The 27,079-nt window shown below is 40.0% G+C and overlaps 3 protein-coding genes and 1 long non-coding RNA gene across 9 annotated transcripts in view; 3 read left to right on the top strand and 1 right to left on the bottom strand.

The window, feature by feature from the left end:
• LOC138356738 (uncharacterized) overlaps window positions 1–27,079 on the bottom strand; it is a 128,482-nt gene that overhangs the window by 80,129 nt on the left and 21,274 nt on the right. The gene's annotated exons all lie outside the window — the stretch shown is intronic.
• The window catches only part of LOC138356740 (uncharacterized), a 136,921-nt gene that overhangs the window by 92,655 nt on the left and 17,187 nt on the right, over window positions 1–27,079 (top strand). The gene's annotated exons all lie outside the window — the stretch shown is intronic.
• Window positions 1,374–1,607, top strand: LOC138356751 (abnormal spindle-like microcephaly-associated protein homolog; the record flags this gene model as incomplete). Its single annotated transcript, XM_069313075.1, is given in 1 exon segment — window positions 1,374–1,607. A coding segment is annotated over 1 exon segment (234 nt), but the record flags the coding sequence as incomplete, so codon positions are not given.
• On the top strand, window positions 1,603–15,271 carry LOC138356737 (abnormal spindle-like microcephaly-associated protein homolog). The gene is made up of 7 exons (XM_069313045.1): window positions 1,603–4,775; window positions 6,944–7,057; window positions 7,528–7,701; window positions 8,219–8,444; window positions 10,455–10,639; window positions 10,895–11,017; window positions 13,709–15,271. Exons 1-7 carry the CDS (start codon window positions 2,142–2,144, stop codon window positions 13,943–13,945), a joined length of 3,693 nt encoding a protein of 1,230 aa, XP_069169146.1. The 5' UTR covers window positions 1,603–2,141; the 3' UTR covers window positions 13,946–15,271.

Genomic DNA, 27,079 nt, shown 5'->3' with positions numbered 1-27,079 from the left:
TGTATACTTTCCAATGAACATTTCCAATGTAAAAGTAGTTATTTCAATATTCAATTTCTGAATACAAATTTCTTCCCTTTGTAATTTATCCTCCACCTTTCATTGGATATGTGCTTGTATTTTTCATGGTTTCATCTTCGTTAGATTTCTCAGGTAGGGGATAATTTATGGTTTTTGTTTTAATAAATGTAGATGAAACTTTCAAGAAATATGGTTGTGGTGCGGCAGGAAGGTCCCTATTGAATAGCACTGTCATTCCCACAGTAATCTTGTTAGCTAACACTGCATTAGGAAATTTGGCAATTCAGTTAAAAAATGTATACCGTATTATATTATTTGAACTCCATCATACTAAAGAGTCCAGCTGAAACTGTAAACCCTTAACATAAGAGGTTAGGTGAATACTGTATTTGTATATATTGCCTCAATAATTTTGTTATAACAGATTAAGCTCCATTTAAGTGTCTTGCACGCTTTGTAATTTTGTTGCATGCTTGTAAAACGCTTGTATGCTTGTAAAAGTATGCATTTTGTACTAGGGTACAAAGATATGGAATTCATTAGTTAGTTTTCTAAGATGGGTTACATGAGGATTTATTTGATACCATTTCCTACAAAACCGTATTCAAAAAATCACATGCAATGGGAAGACATGATAGTCCACAGAATCAAGACACAGCTGTGATTTAGTGTGTGCCATGGTTGGCGTACTTATTTCATGAACATTTTTTTTTAAAGGCTAAAGCTTTTGTAGAATCTGACACACTTCTAAATATTAGTGAAAATAGTATACAGTGGAAGTGCTTAATTGGATTAATTGATTCTAAAGGCAATTCGCTTGCATATAACGATCATTTTTTGACTGTATATTTTTTTCAATAATTATTAATTTTATTGTGAACTGTAAAACCTGCTTTTGTGCATGCAGTATTTTGATACCAAAGTTAGTTCAGTAGAGATCATATTTGATTTAAAAACAAAGAAAATGTACCTCAATCTGTTTCACAATAAGTTAATGCAGTTCATCCAGAACTGTTGCCGTTCTTGAGTTCTTGACCAGAACAAACCATTCACAGTTTGTGTAGGTCATTTGAGTGCAGTCTCGCTGTAATTGATATAATTTTATTACTAATTGGTTTGATATAATGCAGATGACATATTGTAGCTAATAGGAGAATTAGGTGGCAGAGGCAAGGATTGCAGTAGAAAGGTGCTGAGGTAGGTATTTTTAAATGGTTGTGATAACCCAAAAATATGGCTATTGTAATGGATACATACTGTTAGCTTAGCATTTGGAAGGCTTTAGTTTCATGTATGATAAAAACAAAACATAATTCTTTCAGGTTCGTGGTTGGCTGACAAACGGAACTTTTACCATTGAGCGAAAGGCTTGCATTCAAATACAGTCCTGGTATCGTTCATATGTACATCCGGAAGAGCTACCTCGCCCAGAAAGATGCATCAATCAAAATCCAGAGATTTTTCCGAGCTTACCAACTAAAGAAGCATGCTCAAATCATTTTGCATGGTTAAAGAGAATTGTGGGATTGGTCTTCAAGGCAATCACAAGAGGTGCATTTGGTATGAAGAAACAGAAAAGCAGTTAAAACGGAAGCATGCTGCTACCACCATTATCCAAGCAAGATACAGAGGCTGGAAAGCACGACAAGCTTTCATTAGAAAAAGAAATGCTGCTATTGTAATTCAGCAGCATCTGAGAAGTTATTATTTAGGTATTATTACTAGAAGAAATTTCAGAGAGACCCAGAATAAGATTATTCTTGTGCAGGCTGTGGTAAGAGGCTACCTAGCTAGGAAAGAAATGAAGGTAATGCAAAGTTCTGCTCTTGTCTATACAGAGGACGTGGAAGATGCATTGGCAGCGAAAGATTTACAGAACACAGAGAAAATCTGCAATTTTGATACAAAAAGCCTATCGAAGTGCACGTCTGGGAAGAGAAGCGAGGAAACAATTACAGAACAACAATAAATGCAGTTGTTTGTATCCAGGCACATTTTAGAGGATTTTCAGTAAGGAGGAGATATTTGAAACAGAGAAATGGGGCTCTTACAATTCAGAAATATTACAGAGCCTATCACATTTGTAAAACAACTAGGAATGATTATTTATATAAATATAGATGCATAACCAAATCTCAGGCAATTGTCAGAGGTTTTCTTGCCAGACAAAATCTAAAAAGAGAGTAAAATCAGCAACTTTGTTGCAGTCTTGCATTCGTACTTACCTTGCAAAGAAAGTCTTTCTTCAACAAAAATCGGCTGCAATGACAATTCAGAGACATTACAGGCTTTACAGACTAACAGAGGCTACGCGACATGAGTATCTCGCAAAGCGATCATCTGTCATTCATCTCCAGGCTGCTGTCCGAGGGTTCTTGACTAGACGAGCTCTGAGGCAGAAGCATGACGCAGCAATAATAATCCAAGCTGCTGTTAAATCATGGATAGCACAGAGGAAATACTTAAAGGTTGTTAAATGTGTTAAAACCCTGCAGATCCACTGGAGGGCCACTCTTTTGATGTGGAAAGAAAGAGAAAAGTATCACATATTCCGAGGTGCTGGTATTACGATTCAGGCTGCTTGGAGAGGTGCTGTTGTTAGAAGACAGATGAGGGAGTCACAGTGTGCAGCATTAGTTATCCAGTCGTGGATTCGTTGTTGCCTTGAGCGCAGAAGATACCAAAGGATTAAGGAAAGCACAAAAATCATCCAGCAGTGGTGGAGACGCATTAAATTAGCCGAAGGAATTCGGAAAGATTTTGTGAGAAAACGAGAAGCTGCTATAGTTTTGCAGGCATCCGTGAGAAAGTTTTTGGTAATTCAAAAGATCAAGAAATTACATGTAGCTGCGACATGTATACAAGCATATTACAAAGCACATTATCACAGGCAACAATTTTTAAGACAAAGACATAATTATGTGAAAGTTCAAAGATGGTGGAGGTCTGTTAAGAAAATGCAAGAACAAAGGTGTAAATATAATCATTCAAGAAGCGCAGTCATTACCTTGCAAGCAGGTGTTCGAGGTATGTTAGTGCGAAGGCAAATGAGCCGGCAGCATAGTGCAGCTGTAGAAATTCAATCCTATGTAAAAATGTGGCTAGTGCAAAGGAAATATAAACAAATAGTACAGAATATTAAAAGTGTTCAAAAATGGTGGAAATCTATTTATAAGATGCGACATCAGCAAGCAGATTATCAGAAAAAGAGAGCGGCAGTCATCAAATTACAAGCTTATGCAAGGGGAATGCTAGCCAGAAAAGAGATTAAAAGATGGCACTTTGCAGCTTCAAAGATTCAGTCTAATGTTAGGTGTTATTTGGCATGTAAAAAGTATAGAGATATTATAAATAATACCATAAAGATTCAATGTTGGTGGCGAAGCACACAAGCTCGCATTAGGGATGTTAATCAGCAACACATGGCAGCTACAGTCATCCAATCACATGCTCGTCGTTTCTTGATCTCCCGGAAATACAAGAAAATGGTTGTTTCTGCCATAAAAATTCAGAGGTGGGTGCGTTCTGTACATAAAACTCGAGAGCATCATACACAATACTTAGCCATGAGAGCAGCCACTATTACACTCCAAGCATCTGTCAGAGGAATGTTAGTACGAAGGGAAATAGCACATCAGAGATGTGCACAAGTAAAGATAGCAGCCGTCTTTAGGGGCTGGCTTTTAAGAAGAACGTATCAGAAGGTAGTGCATAAAACAGTCACAATACAGAGATGGTGGAGATCTGTTAAATTAACTAGAGAAGGAATGAAGAATTTTGCTGTAACAAAGAATGCTATAATAACCATTCAAGCCTTCACTAGAGGAGCACTGCTTCGTGCAACAATTTCTCGACAAAAAAATGCAGCAGTGAAAATTCAGTCACATGTTCGTGGCTGGATGGCGCGCCGAGAATACCATAAGGTGACCTGCAGTGTACTGCTCCTCCAAAGATGGTGGAGGGGTCATAAGGAAACAAAGAAGTTGCAACTAGAGTATCATACAAAGAGAAATGCTGTAATTACTCTGCAAAGACATTACCGTGGAAGAATAGCTCGTAAGGAATATCTGAAGCAACGTAGAGCTATCATTAAGATGCAGGCGTGCACAAGATGTTGGTTAGCACAGAGGAATTATGTACAAATTTTAAAAGCTACTTTGAATATTCAACACTGGTGGAAAGCAGTAATCAAAGGAAGAGAACAGCGAAAGAAGTATCAAACCCTTAGAATATCCTGCATTACCTTGCAAGCATCTCTCCGAGGTATGCTAACTCGGAAGAAAATACTCCAGCAACACAGAGCAGCAGTCAGATTGCAAACATGCATACGTCAATGGTTAGCACGTAAGCATTTCTTGAGGAAAGTTCAAAGTATTATCATAATTCAGAAATGGTGGAGAAGTGTTAAGATGGCCAAGACATTGCAATGTAGATTCATTGCTATTAAAAAGGCAACACTTGTTCTGCAATCACACACGCGTGGCATGCTGGTACGACAGAGCATAAGAAAGCAACATTTAGCTGCAACCAAAATTCAATCTTATATTCGCTGTTGGTCTGCTCAGAGAAAGTATCATAAAAAGATGGAAGCTGTTGTCAAGCTACAGAGGTACTGGCGTGGGGCATGCTTGACTCTGCGCACACGAGAACAATTCATATACATGCAGAGAGCTGCTGTTATAGTTCAGGCTGCGTGGAGAAAACATAAAACAAGAACTTTGCTGAAGCAAATAAAGGCTGCTCAAATCATTCAGGTGAGTAATTCAAATAAATTTTTTGGTAATCGGGTGTGAAGGTAGTAGACCACTAAGCTATAGAATTGTTACATTGACCATTTTCCTTGGTTATATTCACTGCATTACCACTTGTTTTACACTCCATTTGTTGTTTACTAAGCAAGTCGAGATATTATTTTCCCATACTTTCTCTTGTTATTATAGACTCGAGCATCTAACGTTCAACACACTCAGTTGGTAAGGGCAGTTCTCACTCTTGCCAAACAGGCTTACTTTCCATGTCAGGTGAATTGTGACCACTACAACTCTTATGATGACCAAACTGGCTTTGGTTACATTTCTACTACTTCCTCAGTCTCTAATACCTAAAGGCATAATAAGTCTTTACAAATTCTACACGTCATTGCTCACTTTAGTATTAGAGTACCTTGAGAGAGCCCAGGCACCACATGTACAAAGTAAAAAAAAAGCTGAAGCTGTACATTCCTGATGTCATTATTTGCAGTTTTATATTTTCAGTGTTGACAACAAAATATGCACTATAAGTGACCAAATCAGACGGTTACACTAATACTCGGTGATGTTTGTGGGGAAATCTGGTTGGGCAACAAAGGCTCACTATGCTGCGGAGGACATATGGAAAAAGTCAAATTAGTTGATATTGCAGATATGTACTTGAAATAAAAAGTACAATACAGCTGCTGAAAAAGCTAAGAGAACTGAAGTAGGGTAATAGGTCAAGTAATGGGTAATGAAAACAATTTTTACCGGGAAATACTGTAAGCCATCTCCATTCACAAATTTAAAAGCATATATGTAAGAAGTAGAATGTCAGAATTTATAAATGCACCTGGTACAACACTCAGTGTTGAGTCAATTCCTATTCACACTCACAGCTAAGCTCACACCCAGAATTAATGGACAGAAAATCCAGCACACTAGAGACACCAGGTTGGTTTCAATTTTACATTGGAAGAGCTGGCATTGAAGATGGCCTTGCCAAGCTTCATAAAGGGAAAGTCTAAGAGGGGGTCAAGGCTGAAGCTGATGCAATGCCACGAGAAGAGCCTTATACGAAGTGATGGGCAGTAGCTACCGAGTAGTGGAGCTAAGTGAGGACAGATATTAGTACAAACCAGCATTGAAAAAAGAAAGGTGGAGTGCAAGATACTACTGTAAGGCCCACCTGGCCACTGCATGCTGTACTGTTTAGGAGAGAAAGCTCTGAGATGTTAATGGACAGCTACACATTCTGGGCTGGATCTTAATGGTTACCATCGTGTTTTGATCCTAATAACAACAGTATATATCTTATAACCTTGACACCTTACCCCCAAGAGCCGGCTGGCATGCCACAGCAGACATTTCTCCTGGCGGTTCCTATCATAATTCAAATTTTTTGCACTTTGTATCTTAACTCTTTCCTGCCCCTTCTCTTTCATATAATGCTCCTTTCATCTCTTTCAAGATATACTGATCATTTATTTCTTAACATGTTATCTTCTTTCTTCAGCCTTATGTACCCTTTTCATTAAAAAAGTCTCAGGTGTCCTAACATGTCAAAAGTGTACCACCTAAGAGTATTGCAATTTATCTTCTGCATATTTCATTCTTCTGAAAAATTTTGCTTGCAAGTGACCTAGTACGTTTGATACAGGGCCCCTCTCAATCATGTGAACTTTTCCAATATGTTACCTTGGCATTACCTTTTGTTACACAAGGATATTGATTAGTCATTCATTTTATATTTAATTATTTGGGAGTAGAAAGGTATCGGGCAGGAGGAAGAGAAGTTAACTTTACATGGTCAAAGTGTCTTAACTGATAAGGAATAAACAAAGTGATCATTATATAATGATAGCAAACAAGTTTGGTTTTAGCACTTAACATCTTGCAATGTGTCTAGCAAGTAAAAAAAAAATAATCCTTTGAGAGAGCACAGTACAAATTATATTAGTGGCGCCTCAATTAATGAGTAATCAGTTCCGGCACCGAGCTTATCATGTGGAAAACTCGTCTTGTGAAACAAAAAAACTGTCGTCGGAGGTGTCCGAGAACCAACGGGAACGCTTGTTAATAGAGGGAAAGCTCATCAGTCGAGACATATTTTCTGCGAGTGGCTTGCTCGTAACTGGAGCCACTCGTCACTTGAGGTTCCACTGTATTTATATGGACTTTTCTGGCAGGCTTACGTGCGTGGATGGCAGGTTCGTCGGACAATCAGACAGGAGAAGAGAAAACTGTATTTAGAGCACGTAACAAGGGTTACTAAAGCTCATTTGGCTGCTACAGTAATTCAAGTAAGGAATAATATAAATTGTTGCTTAAAAGGTTCAAAGAATTGTATATTAAAAATGATTTACTTTTTATGAATATACTGTAGTCGTATGCTTACACAATCTGACTACTAAGAACTACAGCCTAAGTAGAAAGGCCTTTATGTATTGTAGTAATACATAAATTAATATACAGCTGTATACATTAGTGGTATATTTTGTGAAAATATGGCAAGATCATAAGTGCATGTTAATAAATATTCTTTGGGGTGAAATATTTGTTAGGTCTGTTAAATATTTTAATATGCTAGAATGTACTAGAGGCCTTTACAATTTGTTCATTTAAATAAAAAAAAATTGTGAATCTTTGGTTCTTGTTTCAGCAATAATTAAAAAAGATTTAAACTACTATATTCTATTTAATAGCTTTTAACACTTGATAAATTTAAAACTCGAAATACATGCTTATATAGCTTGTCTAACCACTAACACAGCGCTCATTCCGCCGTTGGCAAACTATGGTGAGGGTGCAACAGACCATGGGGTCCTTGATCAAGCTCCAGCGGTGGGTGCGTGCTGTCCTGCAAAGATCGTTGTACCTGAGACAACGCTCGAGTGCCATCATCATCCAGCGAGCCTGGCGATCCAAGCTCGAATGCTTGAAAGAGGTGCTGGGTGCTGTTTTTCGAGCTGTGCTGTAGTGCTTCAAATAAAGATTACTTTATTGCAACTATTAATATTTTCTGCTTCATTGAATTCGTTCCATTTATTAATTAAAATTTTAATTCGTTCAGACTTAAAATATAGTTAAATGCAAGATTTTTTTCTATTACAATAAGGGTTATCTATTCTTTAACACCTTATTACCTATGTGAAATCTCATTTCTTGGGCAGAATGCCTCATAGATCTGCAGATACTGTATTTCCAAAACTTGTATGATGCAGAATTTGCTACATCATTTAGTTAAATATTACTTGAATTCTCATTCATTTGATTTGGTCAGCTTCACATACCTAGAAGGCACAAGCTCCTGTTTTCTGGTCCTCTTATAACTAATCACACAGATTTGAATAATTAATATTAACATTAGTTGGTGGAAAAATTTAGAAGGATTCATTATTCAAAAACTGGCCTCTTTATCCACGTTACTCAAAAGGCACGTATATACCAATGCCCTGTTGCAGGATCGTCGTCAACGTGCAGCCACTGTTCTGCAAGCTGCATGGAGAGGTCTAACTGCGCGCAAGAATCTGCAAAACAAGAAGCTTGTGGAAGTGCGGAAGAGGTTGAAGGTGGCCACTCAAGATGCCACAGATAGCAAGCGAATTGGCAACAGAACTGACTGTGCTATTGCATACCTGATTAAGTACAAGGATCTCAGGAGGATATTGATAGCAGTCATGTATCTTGGTGAGCTTAACTGTTCGTCTTTATAGGGGAATGTTTATCTTAAGTTTTGCATTATTACGAGATGTTGTAGATTGAATTGCTATATTCGTCCCCCGTCCCATTTGTATTAGATAATATACAAGTACAGATGGATAACTTGCTCTGTAATAGCTATTACAGTCATTTGTGAGTGCTTTGACCTGGGTTCGTATCCTAGCCGGGAAAGATTGACTGGGCAATCCTTAACTGTAGCCTCTGTTCATCCAGCAGTGAATGGGGTACCCATTTCTTAAAACAATTTAGTGGGTCATATTCCGGGGAAAATTAGGATCAAGGACCTGCCTGAAATGCTATGCGTACTAGTGGCTGTACAAGAATGTAAGAACTTTTGTATATATAAATAAAAAAAAATAAAAAAAATTAAGAAAACTACATAGCATTACATAGACCACACATTCTTCAACATACAACTAGTTATACAGTGTGTCCTTGAATGGTTACCAATTCTTATGTTACATATAAATAGGCTAATTATTGCTTAACCCATTGGGGAAAGGTGTACGTTAAGTCAGAGAGCCAAGATTGCTTTGGTAATCTTACAAAACTAAATGGCAGTTTAATTTCATGTAAGGGGGATTAAATATGTAATTTGCATGCTTTCCATTCTGGTATATGACTGCTACTCATTCTACAGAGTAGCATCAGATTGAGTTACTTACCTGTTAAATGATATAATGGAATGATAGAATTGTTATTAATTACATTGAATAATACTGTAAAGTACTGTATACATTGTACAACAATTTTTTTTATCTTGCATGGAACTTATCTTTACAAAATCACTTACCTTAAAGTAATTTTGAAGTTTGAAAGCATAACATAACATAGGCCCCTTGCACAGTGCCTTCTATGGCACCCCTCAATCTCTTTGTTCAAGTTCGTTAATACATTTCACTTAATTTGTAGGTTGGATGTGGTGTTTTCTCCTATTCCGTATTCCTTAATGTGGTATTTATTCAAATTGAATTCCATCTGCCATTTCTTGCTCCATTCACTTATTTTGTCCAGGTCAGCTTGAAGGGCATGGCAGTTGTCAATATATTTTCCCCTAATGTCTTATTGCAAGGGGATAGTTTTATGTTCATGTAACTGTATTCCCTCTGGTAGATTGTATATATAAATAATGAAAATTTACTAGTGCTAGAATGGAGCCTTGGGATACTCCAATAGTAACATTTCTCCAGTTTGATACATTGCCATTAATTACCTCCCCTCATATTTGTCAGAAAACTCTTCATTCATATCAGAAATGTGCTCATCACCCCCTCCAACATGTTTTAACTTCCAGAACATCCTGTTGTGTGGGACTCTCAAAAACCTTATTGAGGTCCAGACAGTTTCAGTTAACCTAACCATCTTTCATATCGGTGTCGGCAAACTATGGTGAGGGTGCAACAGACCAGTGTCCTTGGCCAAGCTGCAGCATTGAGTGTGTGTTGTGCAGCAGTGTGTGTCTTACCTGAGGCAGCACTCTAGAAATTAACACACAACAATCAACACTAAAAATGTGTCATGTCAATATTTGCCATACGTAACTCTGGTGAAAACAACCCTTCAACATCTTTGCTTCCACTAGTACAAAATGCCCCTACACCATGTTTAGTGTTGTGCTTATGACATTTATGCTAAATTCTACTTGATTAGTTGTTCAGTTACTGAGCCCATTAGGTAGCTGTGTGTCCTTTCCTCCAATGCTTAAAGGATGGATATGGGGTTTATAATAAGATTGAAATTATTGACTGTGGTAAAGGAATGGGTATCAGTCACTATCACTAATGCAGATTGCCTAGCATCATGTTGCTTAATGACAAACGAAAAGAGATGGAGGTACATCTTTGCATTGAAGCCAAAAGCAGCCTTTAGTTCAATGTGGTGAACATGTATGCATTAATCAGAAAATATAACTTGTACAGTACTTATTTCAAAATCTATGTACTTCACACTGTGTGTTAATTCAATTTCCTTACACAGACACAAGTACTCGGTGGTCACCTACATGCTCTGAAAAGTTGACAGAAGGAACTACTCTCGGCACCATCATGTTCCTTCTCAGGTCCTGCAATCGCTCTATTCCACACATGCAGATCCTTGGTTTTGTCCTTAATATACTCATTAATTTGGCCAAATATCCATATACAGCACCATTCATACACAAGGTAAGGATCTTTAGCCTAAATGACCTTGTTTACAAAGTTTCCAGTACAAACAAATTATTTCCTTGTATGTCTCTTAAATATATTTGTTTAAATCTCACTTCTAATATATTTTAATTATTCCCTTCAGATTAAATACTGTGTATGATCTTCAAATAAATTTAATTTATGAAGAAAATTGGTCTTAACTGTAATTTCCATATTCTGTAAGTGTGCGTTTCATAATTTCTAATTTGATCTTCATTATTCTGCCAACAGGTGGAGGGATTAATGGAGACCATTGTGCAGCTACTTACCATTTACTCAGAAAAGGGTCCTGGAATTTTTTGCAAGTGTTGCACTCTTCTCTATATCGTAACGGCAACAAATCCCACACAACAGGTATGTCAAAATTTAGGCAGTCGAGGATGAATGCACGTCAAAAGTTGTTTAACGCTTGCATTTGTTTATTTTCATGTGTAATGGCATTGCCAAGTCTGTTAAAAAAAACGTGTTTTGTGTAATTGTTTCACTTAGTCGAGGTTGGATTTTGCCTATTGAGATAGGTTAATAATTTTCATATTTTTTTTCTCACATTGGTGCACTCACATTCCTAAATGTCAATCTCATGTTTTTTCAATTCAGTCATGTTTTGGTCATAGGTGGCAAATATATTTTAGTCATACTTTTCTTTAATTGTTGATACTGTAGCCATTTATCTATAGTAGGACTGTCCTCTGTCTTCAGAGAAATGAGAAGAATATTATCACAGATTTGGTAAATTGAGCTTTTTGTAGTCATGTTTTCCCCATATCAAACTGATGAATATTTGAATAATGTTGGTACATTGTGCATGCATGGTGGTGATAGTTATCTGCGTGATGGTGATAGTTATCTCGTTAGGGATTTATGTTGACTAGTTGACATTTTTCATTTGACTGCCGAGAGGAACTTGAGTGAACGTGGACAATGGGAAAGTTATGATAGAAAGGAGAAAATTTTGTGTGAAATGTAATTACTGCATGTACTAGAAGTGGTTAACAAGGTTTAAATGCTTGGGATATGCAGTTGATCAGAGGAATTTGGGAGAGTGGAAGGACAAGTTGTGCAGTGACAATCTTGGTTAGAAGAAAGAAGATAGGCAGCTAAAACGCTGCGTGGAGGAATGGATGGATGCAAAATGATTTTGTGACATGAATGCTAAAAAAATCAAGAATTAGAGCAGTAGAACTGGCTTATTTGAGAAGAATGTGTGGTCTTTGAAATATGTCATGGGTTCGTATCCTGGCCGGGGAGGATTTACTGGGCGCAATTCCTTAACTGTAGCCTCTGTTTAACGCAACAGTAAAATGTGTACTTGGATGAAAAAACGATTCTTCGTTGCAGGGGATCGTATTCCAGGGACCTGCCCGAAACGCTACGCGTACTAGTGGCTGTACAAGAATGTAACAACTCTTGTATATATCTCAAAAAAAAAAAAATATATATTGTAAGAAGGTTAAATATAAATAGTCAAATGCACAATGAACTCATATTAATGTGATATAACAGTGAGAAAATTAGTACGTGCCATTAGGATAATTCAAACTCAATTGTTTTGTTTCAAAAATTATATAAAAGGACTTTTTTTCTTCTCTTCTAAAATGTCAAAGATTTGAAATGCAATAGCTGAGATTATGTGGAGATAGATTGGGTGTGTAATAATTGGATGAATGGTGAATTTTGAGGGCTGGAGGTTGAGAAAAGCCTGTAAAAAGATAGTCGTAGTATGCAGGCGATGAGTCAAAATAATGTGGCTAAAGTACACAATCGACTTGAGAATGGTCCAGGACGGACCGAAACGTCGTCGTCCCTTCACCTTCTAGTGTGTGGTCTGGTCAAATAGTCGTAGTATATTGACTGCTGTATATGAGTTGTTTAATTACATACCTAGCTAAGCCCCAAACAAATAGAGGGTAGCACAGTAAAATGTTTCTAATTTCTAAAACGGTATCTTAATACTGTACCCAGAAATACTTTACAGGTGATTTGTTCTTTTAATTGTAGCTTAAGGTATGTAGTGCAGTTGCATACCCAGTGACATCACACCAAACTAAATATATAATAATGGTAAAACTGTTAGTTCTTGTAATCATTTCCATGTATGATCAGATTACGGTAATTACAGTAAGATACGGGAAGAGGAAAAATTAATAACTACATAAAGATTCATTGGAATGTGTGTTTATTAGACATTATTGTAAAAATTTCTCCACAGTTGCTGCCCCATTAACAAATTATGCAAATTGTTATTCTTCATACTCTAGTAGGGCGTTGTTGACATCTCTCATCTTTCTCGTTTCAATGTCTGCCGCTTTACACTACTGAAGAAAAAGCTGTGGGTAGTCCAACTGGGTTTTAGCTTAGCTAGGCTTGTTACCAAGCTTAACATTCTTGTCATAGTTGTACAATGCAGCTTGGTTTATGCCCCAACATCATAAAGGATGAGAGGAATACATAGGTACACTAATTGTTGACTGCCATGACCCTTAGCCAAGTATGTTAGTTGTATGACATGTCATACATGTATGATATCTCTTGTCATACATGTATCACAAGTATGATACCTTGTATGACATCTCACGAGGAGCACGTAGCTCCTGGTCTTGCGATGCAGTAGGGTTATCTTGAGGTGATTTCGGGGCTTAACGTCCCCACGGCCCAGTCCTCAACCAGGCCTTCTTTTTGTTATGCTTCCCCAGGAAGAGCCCGTAGCAGCTGTCTAACTCCCAGGTACCTATTCACTGCTAGGTAACAGGGGCATCAGGGTGAAAGAAACCTGCCTATTTGTTTCCTCCTCCACCGGGAATCGAACCCAGAACCTCAGGACTACAAATCCGAATTGCTGTCCACTCAGCTGTCAGGCCTCGCACCTGCAGTGTAGTATAAACAAGTGAAATTTCTCTTATTCCAACCTTTCAATATCGTTCCCAAATTTTTTCTGGTTCCTCTCAACCCCATATAAGTAGAAAATTGCATAATTTAGGCATGTAATATTGATTTCTCTCATTTAGACACGTTTACATATGTTTATTTTATTTATTTTCTTAACAGGATATGATCAACCCTAAATTACTTAAAGATCTTAAAAGTATCAGGACCTTAATGATACGCCGTGAGAACGCCAGTTTACGAGGGAAGAACCCAGTCAAGGTCACCCCACTTCCTGTATCAAAGATACCATCAATAACACCAGACTGGGTTCTGACACCAAACCAACCAAGAGAGTTTGACGATCCCATATCTGCAATAGTTACACTCTTGGCTCGGATAGGAATGCAGGCAAAATGATGATTTAGTAACTTACTGTCAAAACCTTTTGTTTTACATATATATAGTATTTTATCTAGTATGAAGTGTTGAATTTTTAGAGGTGAAAAATATTGCTAATTCAGTAATTGGAAAATGATCCCATTAAACCACTTTATAAAGAGGATAAAGTATTCGTATCACATAGGATAGGGGGATAGTTCTGGTATAAGTATTATGATTAAAGTAAGGAGATGCATTCAAGGAAGTGCAATGAATTTGATTTTTATTTCAGTAAGGAAAGCTATTACAATTTTTATTTTCTTAAAGCTACTTTTTAATTTTCTATATGCAGTATAGTTAGATCACTGTGATCTTCTATAAGAAGCTAAACAGCATAGAATGTACTTTGTTGATTAGCTTCACCCATTTGGACTTGTTGTTTTTATTGAATGTTAAATATTTTTATTTCTTTACAGGTAGGTATTTGGATTTTATCATTAGGAAGGGAAAACAGTAATTTGTATTAATGTGTAATTACTTAGTATTTGACATTGAGGTTTCAATTTGTCTTGATATAAGAAGCATACATATAGAAAACATTACTATATGTTTTGAAAATGAATTTGAAGTGTGAACTGCCGAATAAAAAGTAGTTGCACATGCTTTATGCTATTGTTAAATAACAACTTTCACACTTAATGACAAACTTTTCATAGTCAGTGCCAATGGTTATGAAACGACTGAAATGATCAATACCAAATTTAATTTTTACTTCAGGCAGACATTTAAATAAAAAAGAAATTAAATCATGGCAGTGGTAATCTTTCAGTTCGAAAGTCCCGGCGGGGTGCCTGCTTTTGCTATTGGCTTACTATTAGTTTGTCAAGTTCTCTATTGGATTTAAGTTCATAGGGTATTTTCTTAAATTAAGCAGAGGTGGTAATCTTAACATAATCCAATATATATTTTTTTCTTATTTAGTTTAGTAATATCTTCGTTATTGTGTGTACATTTTTCAGTTTTGTGAATTTCATGAACATTTTCAGTTTTGTGAATTTCACGAATATTTGCTTGTGAAAAAAATATTAAAGGAAATAACCGGTACATCTGCATAAAATTATATATTTGCTTTATAATAAACTAATTAAATTGTCTAACACTTTGTAAGGTGTTGGACAATTTAATTCCCACTTTTCTCTAAAATATTTGGTTTTTAGCTAGTGAACTAATATTTGATACATTATATTGATGTAAATTTAAATGGAAATACATTACGTGGTTCCTGTATATCTTGCTGATCTGTCTTTAAAAACTGTATATATATATTTTTCTCATTAATAAATGTAATGTAGTGAACTTTTACAATATTTTTACTTACCTCTTAATATAATTTGTAATTACCTGTACTCTTCTTTTTTAAGCTTGTACACAATTTTATTGCAATAGAAATTAAACAGTCAGTGTTTGGAAGGCGTAGCTCGGAAGTCGACCCCATGGGTGCCCTCCCTCCCCCACGAGTAATTCCCCCCCCCCCCCCCACACACCTTCCCTATCGGTAATTTCCTCCCCCGTTTTGTGATTTATAGCTTTTTCTTCTGCGATTAGTAGTTTTCTGTTCGATTTGTAATTATTTGTTGGGTGATTTGTAGTGTTTTTGGGATAATTGTAGTTTTGTTGAGCAATTTGTAGTTTTTTGTTGGTAGTGTTGTCACTGTGGTTCAGTTGTGCCAAACTGTATGATATGAAGCTAGCGGTACTGTCGTCCTACATTATGGAAAATTTAATTTTAATTAAATTGCACAAATGACTTGCCATTTATGGTTTCGGCAGGTGGGCAATTGCTTGGATATATTACCCTATGAGTAAAAAAAAATCAGTTTTCCCTCCTGTATATGGCTTGGTGATCTTGAATCTTGTGCTCCTTGTGTGTTACAATGGATCTTCAAATACGTGGTTTGGACTATTATAATTAATTTTATCAGAGGACAGGCAGCCGTTGTCGTAATAGGATGGTGTTTCAAGTCCTTTTTGAGCCTTGTGCTCCTGCAGCCTTCTTTACTAATTTTACGGGATCGCTTTTACTTTTTTTCCTCCACTGTAAAATACCGTCCATACACTTAGGCTGGATGGTAGCGATGGTCTTGCTTTACGCAGGTTGGCAGTCGATCCCCTATCGTCTATGTGGTTGGACACCATTTCTCTTGTCCCATCCAAAATCCTTATCCTGTGCAGGCGATGAGTCACAATAACGTGGCTGAAGTATGTTGACCAGACCACACACTAGAATTTGAAGGGACGACGACGTTTTGGTCCGTCCTGGACCATTCTCAAGTCGATTGTGAGAATGGTCGAAACACAATCGACTTGAGAATGGTCCAGGACGGACCGAAACGTCGTCGTCCCTTCAAATTCTAGTGTGTGATCTGGTCAACATCCTTATCCTGACCCCTTCCCACTGCTATATAATCCTAATGACTTGACACTTTACCCTGATAATTCCCTTCCCTTATACCTCTTCCTTTCGGGTTGTTACTTTCTGCCAACTTGGTTCTCCTTTGTAATATTCTTCCAGTTGCCTCCTCCTGTTCCGATGCCAGATGAGTCGAGATGACACACTCTCGTCTGTAAAACTGGAGTACCTGACTTGTTAGAGCAAAGGGAAACTCTTGTCTCAAACCCCATCTCAAGAGACCGATGGTTCCTAAGGTAACGATTACCAGGTGTATGTCCACAATGCACCCATGGAATGCCCCTGTTCAGGGCTCCCTTCTCTAATTGTGGTTCCATGGTGGGTGTGGGGATTTAATCAACTTCACATCCTGGTATGGTGCCTTCCATTTTCACAACCGAGCTGTTCCGCCCCCTCCTTGGGGTTCTCGGTGCCAAATTATAATAAGCACTATAAATTATTACAGTATATATAATAAAGATGCTTTCGCTAAAAAAAATATACAATAGTGTATGCTTTGAAAATATTAGAGAATGGGTTGTAGGAATGTCCACAGAAAATGTGACGTTGGATTATCTGTGAGGTATACTACTGTAAACAGGATATATATTTGGGGGGGGCACATTATTATTATTATGTAATAATTTATACAGCTGATCACCTATTATATATAAAAGTATTTAAAATGATCCTCTCCATTTTACAAAAACACGAGGTTAAAGATACAGGTCTACTCTCCATTGGCTTTAGGGATAATCATAGCTTTTTTTTCCATTTACTGGGAATACTGCCCTCTTTATAACTAATATTAGAGGTCTAAAAGTGGGCTTTTCGTCATAGTGGCAAGTTCATTAAGTATTTCATAAGTTACTCCATCCTCCCCAGGTGCGGTAGATTTCCCAACTTTAATCGCCGTTATCAGTTCTTCTCTGGTAATACCTGTGCAAGTGACGACATCACTGTTACCTGCTATAAGTATAAAATCCTTTCTTACATCTTTCCAAGAATCTAATGACTCTCGTTACAGCGGGTAATGAACTAAGTTTGGCAGCTTCCGCCCATTTATTTACGAGCCCATTTGCAATTCCTTGCGGGTCTGGATGTGCAACAAAATTGTGCTTTTTACCCCTTATTTTATTTACGTCTTGCCAGATTTCCTTCAAGTTTCTGTTAATCCCAACTTTCTCTGCAAATTCCTGCCCCTAATTTCCTTTCTCTTCTCCCCACACAGCCTAGCAACTGCCAGTAAAGCATGCTTCCCTTCCTCAGTCCTACCATTCCTATTCCAATCCCTGTGAGCTCTCCTCATTGTTAATGTCCACCCCTTAAGCATCTTGTCATGTGTATAATTCTTTTCTGGGGGGATGCCTTTTTATACTAGATGGTTTCCGGTTCAATGTTGCATTAAATACATCTACCTCCTTAATTAAATCTTCATAAAATGCTTCTGCCGAAACCGGCTTATAAGTATCATAACAAGACTTAATATGGCCAACAAGACCCCTTAATTCTCCCTCATTAAACTAACCTTTTCCTCTGAAGGCAGGCATGCTTTTTATCTAGTTTAAGCTGTATTTGTAATGCAAAATGATCACTTAGCATTTCATCCACAGTAAGACAATTCCCCTCTATGCCCTCAGCATTTATTAAACAAGCATAATCTAATCTCCCTCCCCTCAAATGAGTAGGAGAGGGCTCGCCCAGTTCACATTCTCAGTTTAGTTCAGATTATGCACCTCACATCCTGTGGGCGGTAGTGGAAAGGGTTACAAAGGCACAGTTGGCTCAGGGACTGAACCCCACAACTCATTTAGCCAAGTTACAATCTTTAGCTACAAAAAGTCAATACACATCGTCACATTAATGGGTTTGACATAGATCACAAGTAAATTCATTTTTATTCAGGAAAGTACATTTAGTTTATTTACAAACGTTGTATTTATAGGTAGAGCTAGTATATACAATACCTAAAGCCACTAGTACGCATAGCGTTTTGGGTAAGGTGGGGGTGGGGGGAGAAATAGTCATTCAGCTTAAAATTTATACTTCAAGTTTCTAATTTAAGCAATGGACATGTTGAGAGAGACAGTTTATGTGCTGCACACCGCCCCTCGGTAGTGGTCAAGGCGGTGTCCATCACTTACTACAGATTCTGCAACTTTTCTGCTCAATCTTTTCCATTCCTAAGCGACCATACGAGTCAAATACTCGTCCTCAGCCCAAGTAAAACAACCAACACTTAATGGACCAGCTAAAGGCCTACGGCTCGCTCAGAAGAATCCATGGGAAAAAAATCCATTCCGCATCTATTCCATCCTGAATATATTTTATATTCAAGACTGATTCTTGCCGTTAGATTTTTTTTCCCGCGGCACCTCTTCGCCCATATTGATTAGGATTGCCAGCTGCAACCATGTTGTAGAAGTTTACAGATTCATTTTTTCTACCATCTGTTACCTTGTCATGATATTGTCCACTAATACCCCGGTGAGGGGCAGTGCAGCGTTTTATTTCCTCGTTGTAGATGTTCAGTACAGACTGTCCTCTCTGCCTTCTCTTTGCTGTAGGTGGCCGAACCTGGGGTCGAGAGGAAATTGGTAACTAGTGTCAGGTTTAAAATATTAAATTTTTTAACCATTATGTAAATGCAGTTCATTAAGCCTTCGTTAGGGACCCTTTCAATCTTCACTACCGCTCACAGGATGCATATAGGGTGCGCAACTAGTCACTGTATGGGGGTCCACTACCTCAATATAAATTTGAACAGACTAGTATGGCCTGGAGACGCAGATGTACTTAAAGCTTTAGAGTTCATTAACAATGCTTGAATATTTTAACAAGACTATAGAAGCTAATATTAATTTGCAAATATTAAAGAACTAGTAATTGATAAATAACCAAGTTAAATTTATGAAAGATCTGCAAATGTTAAGTGTCATTTTTATAAAATTATGAAATTGAAAGTATTAAATTTGTAAATCGGTAAGTGAAGGGGAGGAGAGGTGGGGGGGGGGGGGACGCAGCAAGTGAAGGGGAGGAGGAAGGGGGGGGGGGGACGCAGCAAAAAGGAATTATCAAGGGAAAGCGCCAAGCCATTACGACTAAATAGCACTGGGAAGGGGTCAGGATAAGGATTTGAGATGGAACGGGGGAAAGGAATGGTGCCCAACCACTTGGACGGTCGGGGATTGAACGCCGATTTGCATGAAGCGAGACCGTCGCTCTACCGTCCAGCCCAAGTGGTTGGACAGCAAGTGAAGGGGAGGAGGAGGGGGGGGGGGACGCAGCAAGTGAAGGGGAGGAGGAGGGGGGGGGGACGCAGCAAGTGAAGGGGAGGAGGAGGGGGGGGGGGACGCAGCAAGTGAAGGGGAGGAGGAGGGGGGGGGGACGCAGCAAGTGAAGGGAGGAGGAGGGGGGGGGGACGCAGCAAGTGAAGGGAGGAGGAGGGGGGGGGACGCAGCAAGTGAAGGGGAGGAGGAGGGGGGGGGGGGGACGCAGCAAGTGAAGGGGAGGAGGAGGGGGGGGGGACGCAGCAAGTGAAGGGGAGGAGGAGGGGGGGGGGACGCAGCAAGTGAAGGGGAGGAGGAGGGGGGGGGACGCAGCAAGTGAAGGGGAGGAGGAGGGGGGGGACGCAGCAAGTGAAGGGAGGAGGAGGGGGGGGGACGCAGCAAGTGAAGGGGAGGAGGAGGGGGGGGGACGCAGCAAGTGAAGGGGAGGAGGAGGGGGGGGGACGCAGCAAGTGAAGGGGAGGAGGGGGGGGGACGCAGCAAGTGAAGGGGAGGAGGGGGGGGGGACGCAGCAAGTGAAGGGGGGGAGGAGGGGGGGGGACGCAGCAAGTGAAGGGGAGGAGGAAGGGGGGGGACGCAGCAAGTGAAGGGGAGGAGGAAGGGGGGGGACGCAGCAAGTGAAGGAGGAGGGGGGGACGCAGCAAGTGGAGGAGGGGGGGGGACGCAGCAAGTGAAGGAGGAGGGGGGGGGGACGCAGCAAGTGAAGGAGGAGGGGGGGGGGACGCAGCAAGTGAAGGAGGAGGGGGGGACGCAGCAAGTGGAGGAGGGGGGGGGACGCAGCAAGTGAAGGAGGAGGGGGGGGGGACGCAGCAAGTGAAGGAGGAGGGGGGGGGGGGACGCAGCAAGTGAAGGAGGAGGGGGGGGGGGACGCAGCAAGTGAAGGAGGGGGGGGGGACGCAGCAAGTGAAGGGGAGGAGGGGGGGGGGGGGGCGCAGCAAGTGAAGGGGAGGAGGGGGAGGGGGGGGGACGCAGCAAGTGAAGGGGAGGAGGGGGAGGGGGGGGACGCAGCAAGTGAAGGGGAGGAGGGGGAGGGGGGGGACGCAGCAAGTGAAGGGGAGGAGGAGGAGGGGGGGGACGCAGCAAGTGAAGGGGGGGAGGGGGGGGGGACGCAGCAAGTGAAGGGGAGGGAGGGAGAAGCGCCTCACCATACAGCTCACCTTCAAGAGACGAAGCTGGAACTGTATACCAAAAGTGAGGTAAAACACACTGACGTGCTTTTTGTCTCATCCTTCCTTTTATACCCGGCAGCCCACCAAACCCGGCCGCTGATTGGTTGACATTCACCCTAAACCTCACCGCATTGGTTAACATTCTGCGAGTCTGAAATGTCAATTATCACTGACCAACAGCCACTTCTTCACTTGCCCAAATACGAACGAGTCTCTCTAATGAACCAATAATGATCCCCAGCTTGAATGTTTAAATCACAAACAAATACAACATTTTGTTGTAAATGTTGCAACAGAACAACTGGTACAACAGAGCAACATTTGCAATAGAGTCGGCAGTGAAATAGTAAATCATCTGTCAGTCAAGAACTGTTAATGACCGCTCGACAACTACAATATACAGTATATACAATAACAGACTAACAAACCCAACAACCCAAAGTTCCTGGCACAACATTGGATGATGTTAAATATTTGCTTTCAACTGACAAGATATTACTCGTTAATGACAAATCAAGTGATTTTAACTTATTAAAGTGTGAACATTTATGCTTTGTAATAACTATTAACGTCTAGGATGACATTGTTCAGAATATTATTATGCACAAGTGGCGTCCTCGACGATCATCACGTGACGCCGGATGGATCCTTAACACTCCTCTCGTCTTCAAAACTAGACTTTCCGTCATCTTCCTCGCTCTTCTTGTCTCTGTCTCCCCAAGGTACTCTTAGGGAACATAAGTCTCAAGACGAGTCTTAAGGATGTCAGGCGGTTCCCAGCTCCAACCTCTTCAGTTCTGCCTGAGAGACCCTATGTTTACCTTGAGACATATAAGCTTATAACTATCTTATCAAAACCTCCACCTAAGACGACCACAGCCAGACAGTAAGGAAGGCAACTAAGGCCGTCTCGGGGTACTAAAGAACATCTACAAAAACGAGATACATAACACGACTGCCTCTCACCACGTCAAGTCTGTCACGTGACACCAGCCTCTGATGTTGATGCCTCTCGTCGGTCTTGTCTCTCAAGTCTTCCTACTTGGGAACCTGTACACTGAACATTGTTACCTTCAACACTGCCAGTGTATCCTCAGGATAGATATAGGGTCCACAACAAGTTACTCGATGTGTATGGGGTCCACTACCACCCCTAGGATAGGTATGGGGTCCACTAACCGCCCACAGGATGGGTATGGGGGGTCGACTACCACCCCTGTGATGGGTATGGGGGCCCACTACCACACCTAGGATGGTTATGGGGGTCCACTACCACCCCTAGGATGGGTATGGGGCTCCACTACCACCCCTAGGATGGGTATGGGGGTCTACTACCACCCCTAGGATGGGCATGGGGGGTTCACTACCACCCCTAGGATGGGTATGGGGGTCCACTACCACCCCTAGGATGGGTATGGGGGTCCACTACCACCCCTAGGATGGGTATGGGGGTCCACTACCACCCCTAGGATGGGTATGGGGGTCCACTACCACACCTCGGATGGGTATGGGGGTTCACTATCACCTGTAGGATATTAATGTGGTCCACTACCAACTGTTGGATGAATATGGAGTCCACTACCACCCCTAGGATGGGCATGGGGCCCACTATCACCTGTAGGATGTTAATGGGGTCCACTACCAACTATTGGATGAATATGGGGCCCACAGGATGGGTATGGGTCCCACTACCGCCCACAGGATTAATATGGAGTCCACTACGGCCCACAGGATGGATATGGGGGTCCACTACCGCTCACGTCTGTACGGCTGTACGGTAGTGGACCCCATACCAATCCTGCATATGGTAGTGAACCCTGCCCATTCTATGGGCGGTTGTAGGCCCCATACCTATCCTACAGGTGGTAGCGGACCCCTTACCCATCTTGTGGATGGTAGTTGACCCCATATCTACCCTGTGGGCGGTAATGGACCCCATACCCATCCTATGGGCAGTAGTGGACCCCGTGCCCATTGAGGTAAAACAAACGCTCTGCCAGACTTTTGGCTTTATCTATCAAACAATTTCAGTACAGTCAAATCCTGCAATAAAATTAACCCATATAATAAAAATACATATTTGTATATATAGTTTAAGCGCAGTCAACATTACCCCACTATAACAATAAACAAGCAGCATATGACTAAAGCTAGGGCAACAGAAATTAAGGGAAAAGGGAGTACATATATACGGACCTGCAGCACGACGCAGCTGATCTAGCCGGCCACCAAACAATAATAATCAAGCGAGCATCCATCCGGTACAATTATAACTCCGCCCCGATACGAATTAATGTTAATGTGGTCCACTACCAACTGTTGGATGAATATGGAGTCCACTACCACCATCACAGGGGTGGTAGTGGACATCACCACGGGAGACATCTCCCGTCACGCAGGGTGCAGTCGCACCTCCACAGATCTCCAGTATCAGCTCTTGATACTGGTAATGGCTCAAAAGGGCCACCACTTACGGGCTATTCATCCCCGTGCCACCTTTTGGGTGGCTTAATCTTCATCAATCAATCATCGAATTATACACTTTTACTACACCCATCCTACAGGTGGGAATGAACCCAATACCCATCCTCTTGGCGGTACTAGACCCCATACCTATCCTCTTGGCGGTAGTGGACCCCCATACCCATCCTGTGGGTAGTAGTGGACCCCCATACTCATCATGTGGGTAGTAGTGGAACTCATACCCATCCAACTGGTGGTAGTAAGCCCAATACCTATCCAGTGGGCGATAGTAATCCCCCGTACCCATCCTGTGGTCAGTAGCATAGCCATCCAACTGGTGGAAAATAGGTAAGGTAGTTATCAGGGAAAAAGTGCCAAGCCTTCATGACTTTATAAGTGGACCCCATAGCTATCCTTTTGGGTGGTAGTGGACCTCAAACATTGTGCGACTTGTGTGGACCCTATAGTCATCCTGTTTGCAGCAGTGTGCCCTATAAATAATCCAACGTCACATCGTTTTCTGTAGACGTTCCTACAACCCATTCTCTAAGATTTTTAAAGCTTATACTATTGTATATACTGTACTTTAGCGAACGTAATTATTATATTCGAACCCCAGTTGGAAACAGACCCAACTATAGGATGGGTTAACCCAAGTATCGCGCTTCCAAAAGGGTCGCCCAAGTTGGAAAAGACGAACGCTGAAAGAATATTGTTGAAAACATCTTGATAACTGATTAAACCAAAATTATTTATTAGTCAGAAGAAAGACAGAAACGCGATCTATATGTAAAACCTCTACCAGACAAATATTTTAAGTAAAACCGAAGATATTTGTAGTTGTATAAAAGTGGCAGTTTTCATCTCTCGTCAAACTCGAAAACCGCAGCATTCATCTCAGAACCATGCCTATTTCACGCAGATTCCTTAATAAACGTAAGAGTTTTATATGTCACAAGAAAGACAGATATATAAGCTTCGTTCTAAATACCTTACCATGGGCATATTTAAATTTAAAGCGAAGATACGTGTACTTTTATAATAGCCGAGCTCCGAGTCCGGACAGATCGATCGACGGAGCAACTCTCTCTCAGAACAATGCTTATTTCACGTAAATTTGTAAATAATCGTACATTTTTTATATGCCTCAAGAAAGATAGGAATATAAGGCTCATTTTAAACACTTTATCATAGACATAAGTGAAGTTCTAATGAAGATTCATGTATTTTAATAATCGCCGAGCTCCGACCCCCGCATAGACTGAGCGACAGAGCAACTCTCTCAGAAGAATGTGTATTTTACGTAAATTCGTTAATAAACACAAATGTTTTACACGTCTTAAGAAAGATAGAAATATAAGCTTTATTTTAAATACATTACATTAGACATATTTAAAGCTCAAGTGAAGATATATATGTTTTTATAGTGGCGTTCAGTAGCTTTTCGGTCATGGAGTGCAGACGCCTACGCACTTGCCAATATTTATTTATTTATTTATGCATATACAAGAATGTACATAAGGAATGTGAGGATACAAATATGGTAATTACAGTCTTGTAAAGCCACTAGCACGCGCAGCGTTTCGGGCAGGTCCTTAATCTAAGAAAATTTTAAGGAGGTAAATACTTGCAAAATTTATAGACAAAAAATGATAACAGATTACATGGAATGAAAAAAAAGAAGATGAGAGAAAATTATAGGTACAGTATATTAAAGCACATAGGTAGCTATGATTGATTGCAATGACAGCTTAAAATGGTAGTTGACAACAAATTGGTAGGCACAATACAGCAGAAACAATATAAGATTGATTGCAATGACAGCTTGGATGGTAGTTGACAAAAATTGGTAGTCACAATACAGCATATGGCTAGCACATAAAAGAAGACAGCAATGAACACAATGATAAGGTTGTTTGATATTACATAAAAATTAGGAGATTGGGTAACACTAGGTACAGAGCAAATTTAAAGCTCAGTGTAGGAAACTAAATAGATGAAGTTAGGTACTTTTTGGTTTTGCTTTTAAATAAGGCAAAAGTTTTACAGTTTTTCAATTCACTAGGGAGTGAGTTCCATAGACTAGGTCCCTTAATTTGCATAGAGTGTTTACACAGATTAAGTTTGACCCTGGGGATATCAAAGAGATATTTATTTCTGGTGTGGTGATAATGGGTCCTATTACATCTGTCCAGGGAGAGTTTCAGAGCATGGTTTGCATTTAAGAACAGGGTTTTGTAAATGTAGTTGACACAAGAGAATGTGTGGAGGGAGTTAATATTTAGCAAGTTTAGGGATTTAAACAAGGGAGCTGAGTGTTGTCTGAAAGCAGAGTTAGTTATTATTCTGATAGCAGATTTTTGCTGTGTGATGATGGGCTTAAGGTGGTTTGCAGTGGTAGACCCCCATGCACAGATACCATAATTAAGATAGGGGTAGATTAGTGCATAATATAGTGAGAGGAGAGCAGAGTTAGGAACATAATATCTGATTTTGGAGAGTATACCAACTGTCTTAGAGACTTTCTTAGTTATGTGTTGAATGTGGGTGCTGAAGTTGAGTCTCTTGTCTAGGAATAGGCCAAGAAACTTGCCATCATTTTTATTACTGATGTTAATGTTGTCTATCTGTAGCTGAATTGCATTTGATGATTTGCTTCCAAATAAGATGTAGTAAGTCTTTTCGATGTTTAATGTTAGTTTGTTCGTTGACATCCATAAGTGGACTTTTTTTTAATTCATTATTCACAACATTATTTAGTGTATGTGGGTTGAGGTTTGAGTAGATAAGGGTAGTATCGTCAGCAAACAATATAGGTTTGAGAATATTAGAGACATTAGGCAGATCGTTTATATATATAAGAAATAGAAGAGGTCCTAAGATGCTGCCCTGTGGCACTCCAACGGTAATTGGTAGAGTGGAAGAAGTTGTATCATTGATGGTTATATATTGGTGTCTGTCACTAAGATAGGATCGGATGTAGTCAAGGGCAAGGCCTCGGATTCCATAATGCTGGAGTTTAAGTAAGAGGTAGTTGTGATTAACAGTATCAAAGGCTTTTCTTAGGTCAATGAAGAGTCCAATCGGAAACTCATTTTTGTCAAGGGCTGAGTAGATAATGTCAAGGAGACTAATGATTGCATCATTGGTGCTCTTTTGGGACGGGAAGCCAAACTGGCAGGGGCTGAGTATGTCGAATTTTACGAGGTAGGAATAGAGCTGTTTGTAAATAATTTTGTCAAATATTTTTGATAGAATGGGTAGATTTGATATTGGTCTATAATTGTTTATGTCCGCCGGATTGCCTCCTTTATGGACTGGCGTTACTCTTCCTTTTTTGAGGATATCAGGGAAGGTGTGATACTCTATAGATTTGTTGAACAGTAGTGCTATGGGTGGGGCAAGGGCATGGGAGGCTCTCTTGTACACAATGGACGGAATTTCACTGGTGTTCCCTGCCTTGGTTTTTAGAGAATGTATGATGGACACAACATCTGCCGGGCTGATTGGTGAAAGGAGAAGAGAGTTTGGATAGCTGCCTGAGAGATATGTGTTAATATGTGTCTGAGTCTGTGGGATTTTACTGGCAAGATTAGCACCAACCGATGAAAAGAAACTATTACATTCATTTGCCATTTCTAAGTCAGTTGACGGTATACCCCCATCCTTGTAGAGTTTTATTTGGTTATGTGAGTGTTGTTTAGTTCCTAGGATACTAGAGATAGTTTTCCAAGTGCTTTTCATGTTGCCTTTTGCTTCATTGAATCTATTCACATAATATGCAAGTTTTGCCTTTCTTATGATA

This window comes from Procambarus clarkii, chromosome 74 (assembly GCF_040958095.1).
Source record: "Procambarus clarkii isolate CNS0578487 chromosome 74, FALCON_Pclarkii_2.0, whole genome shotgun sequence".
NCBI classification, from domain to species: domain Eukaryota; kingdom Metazoa; phylum Arthropoda; class Malacostraca; order Decapoda; family Cambaridae; genus Procambarus; species Procambarus clarkii.
This window is presented reverse-complemented; position numbering and strand designations above follow the sequence as displayed.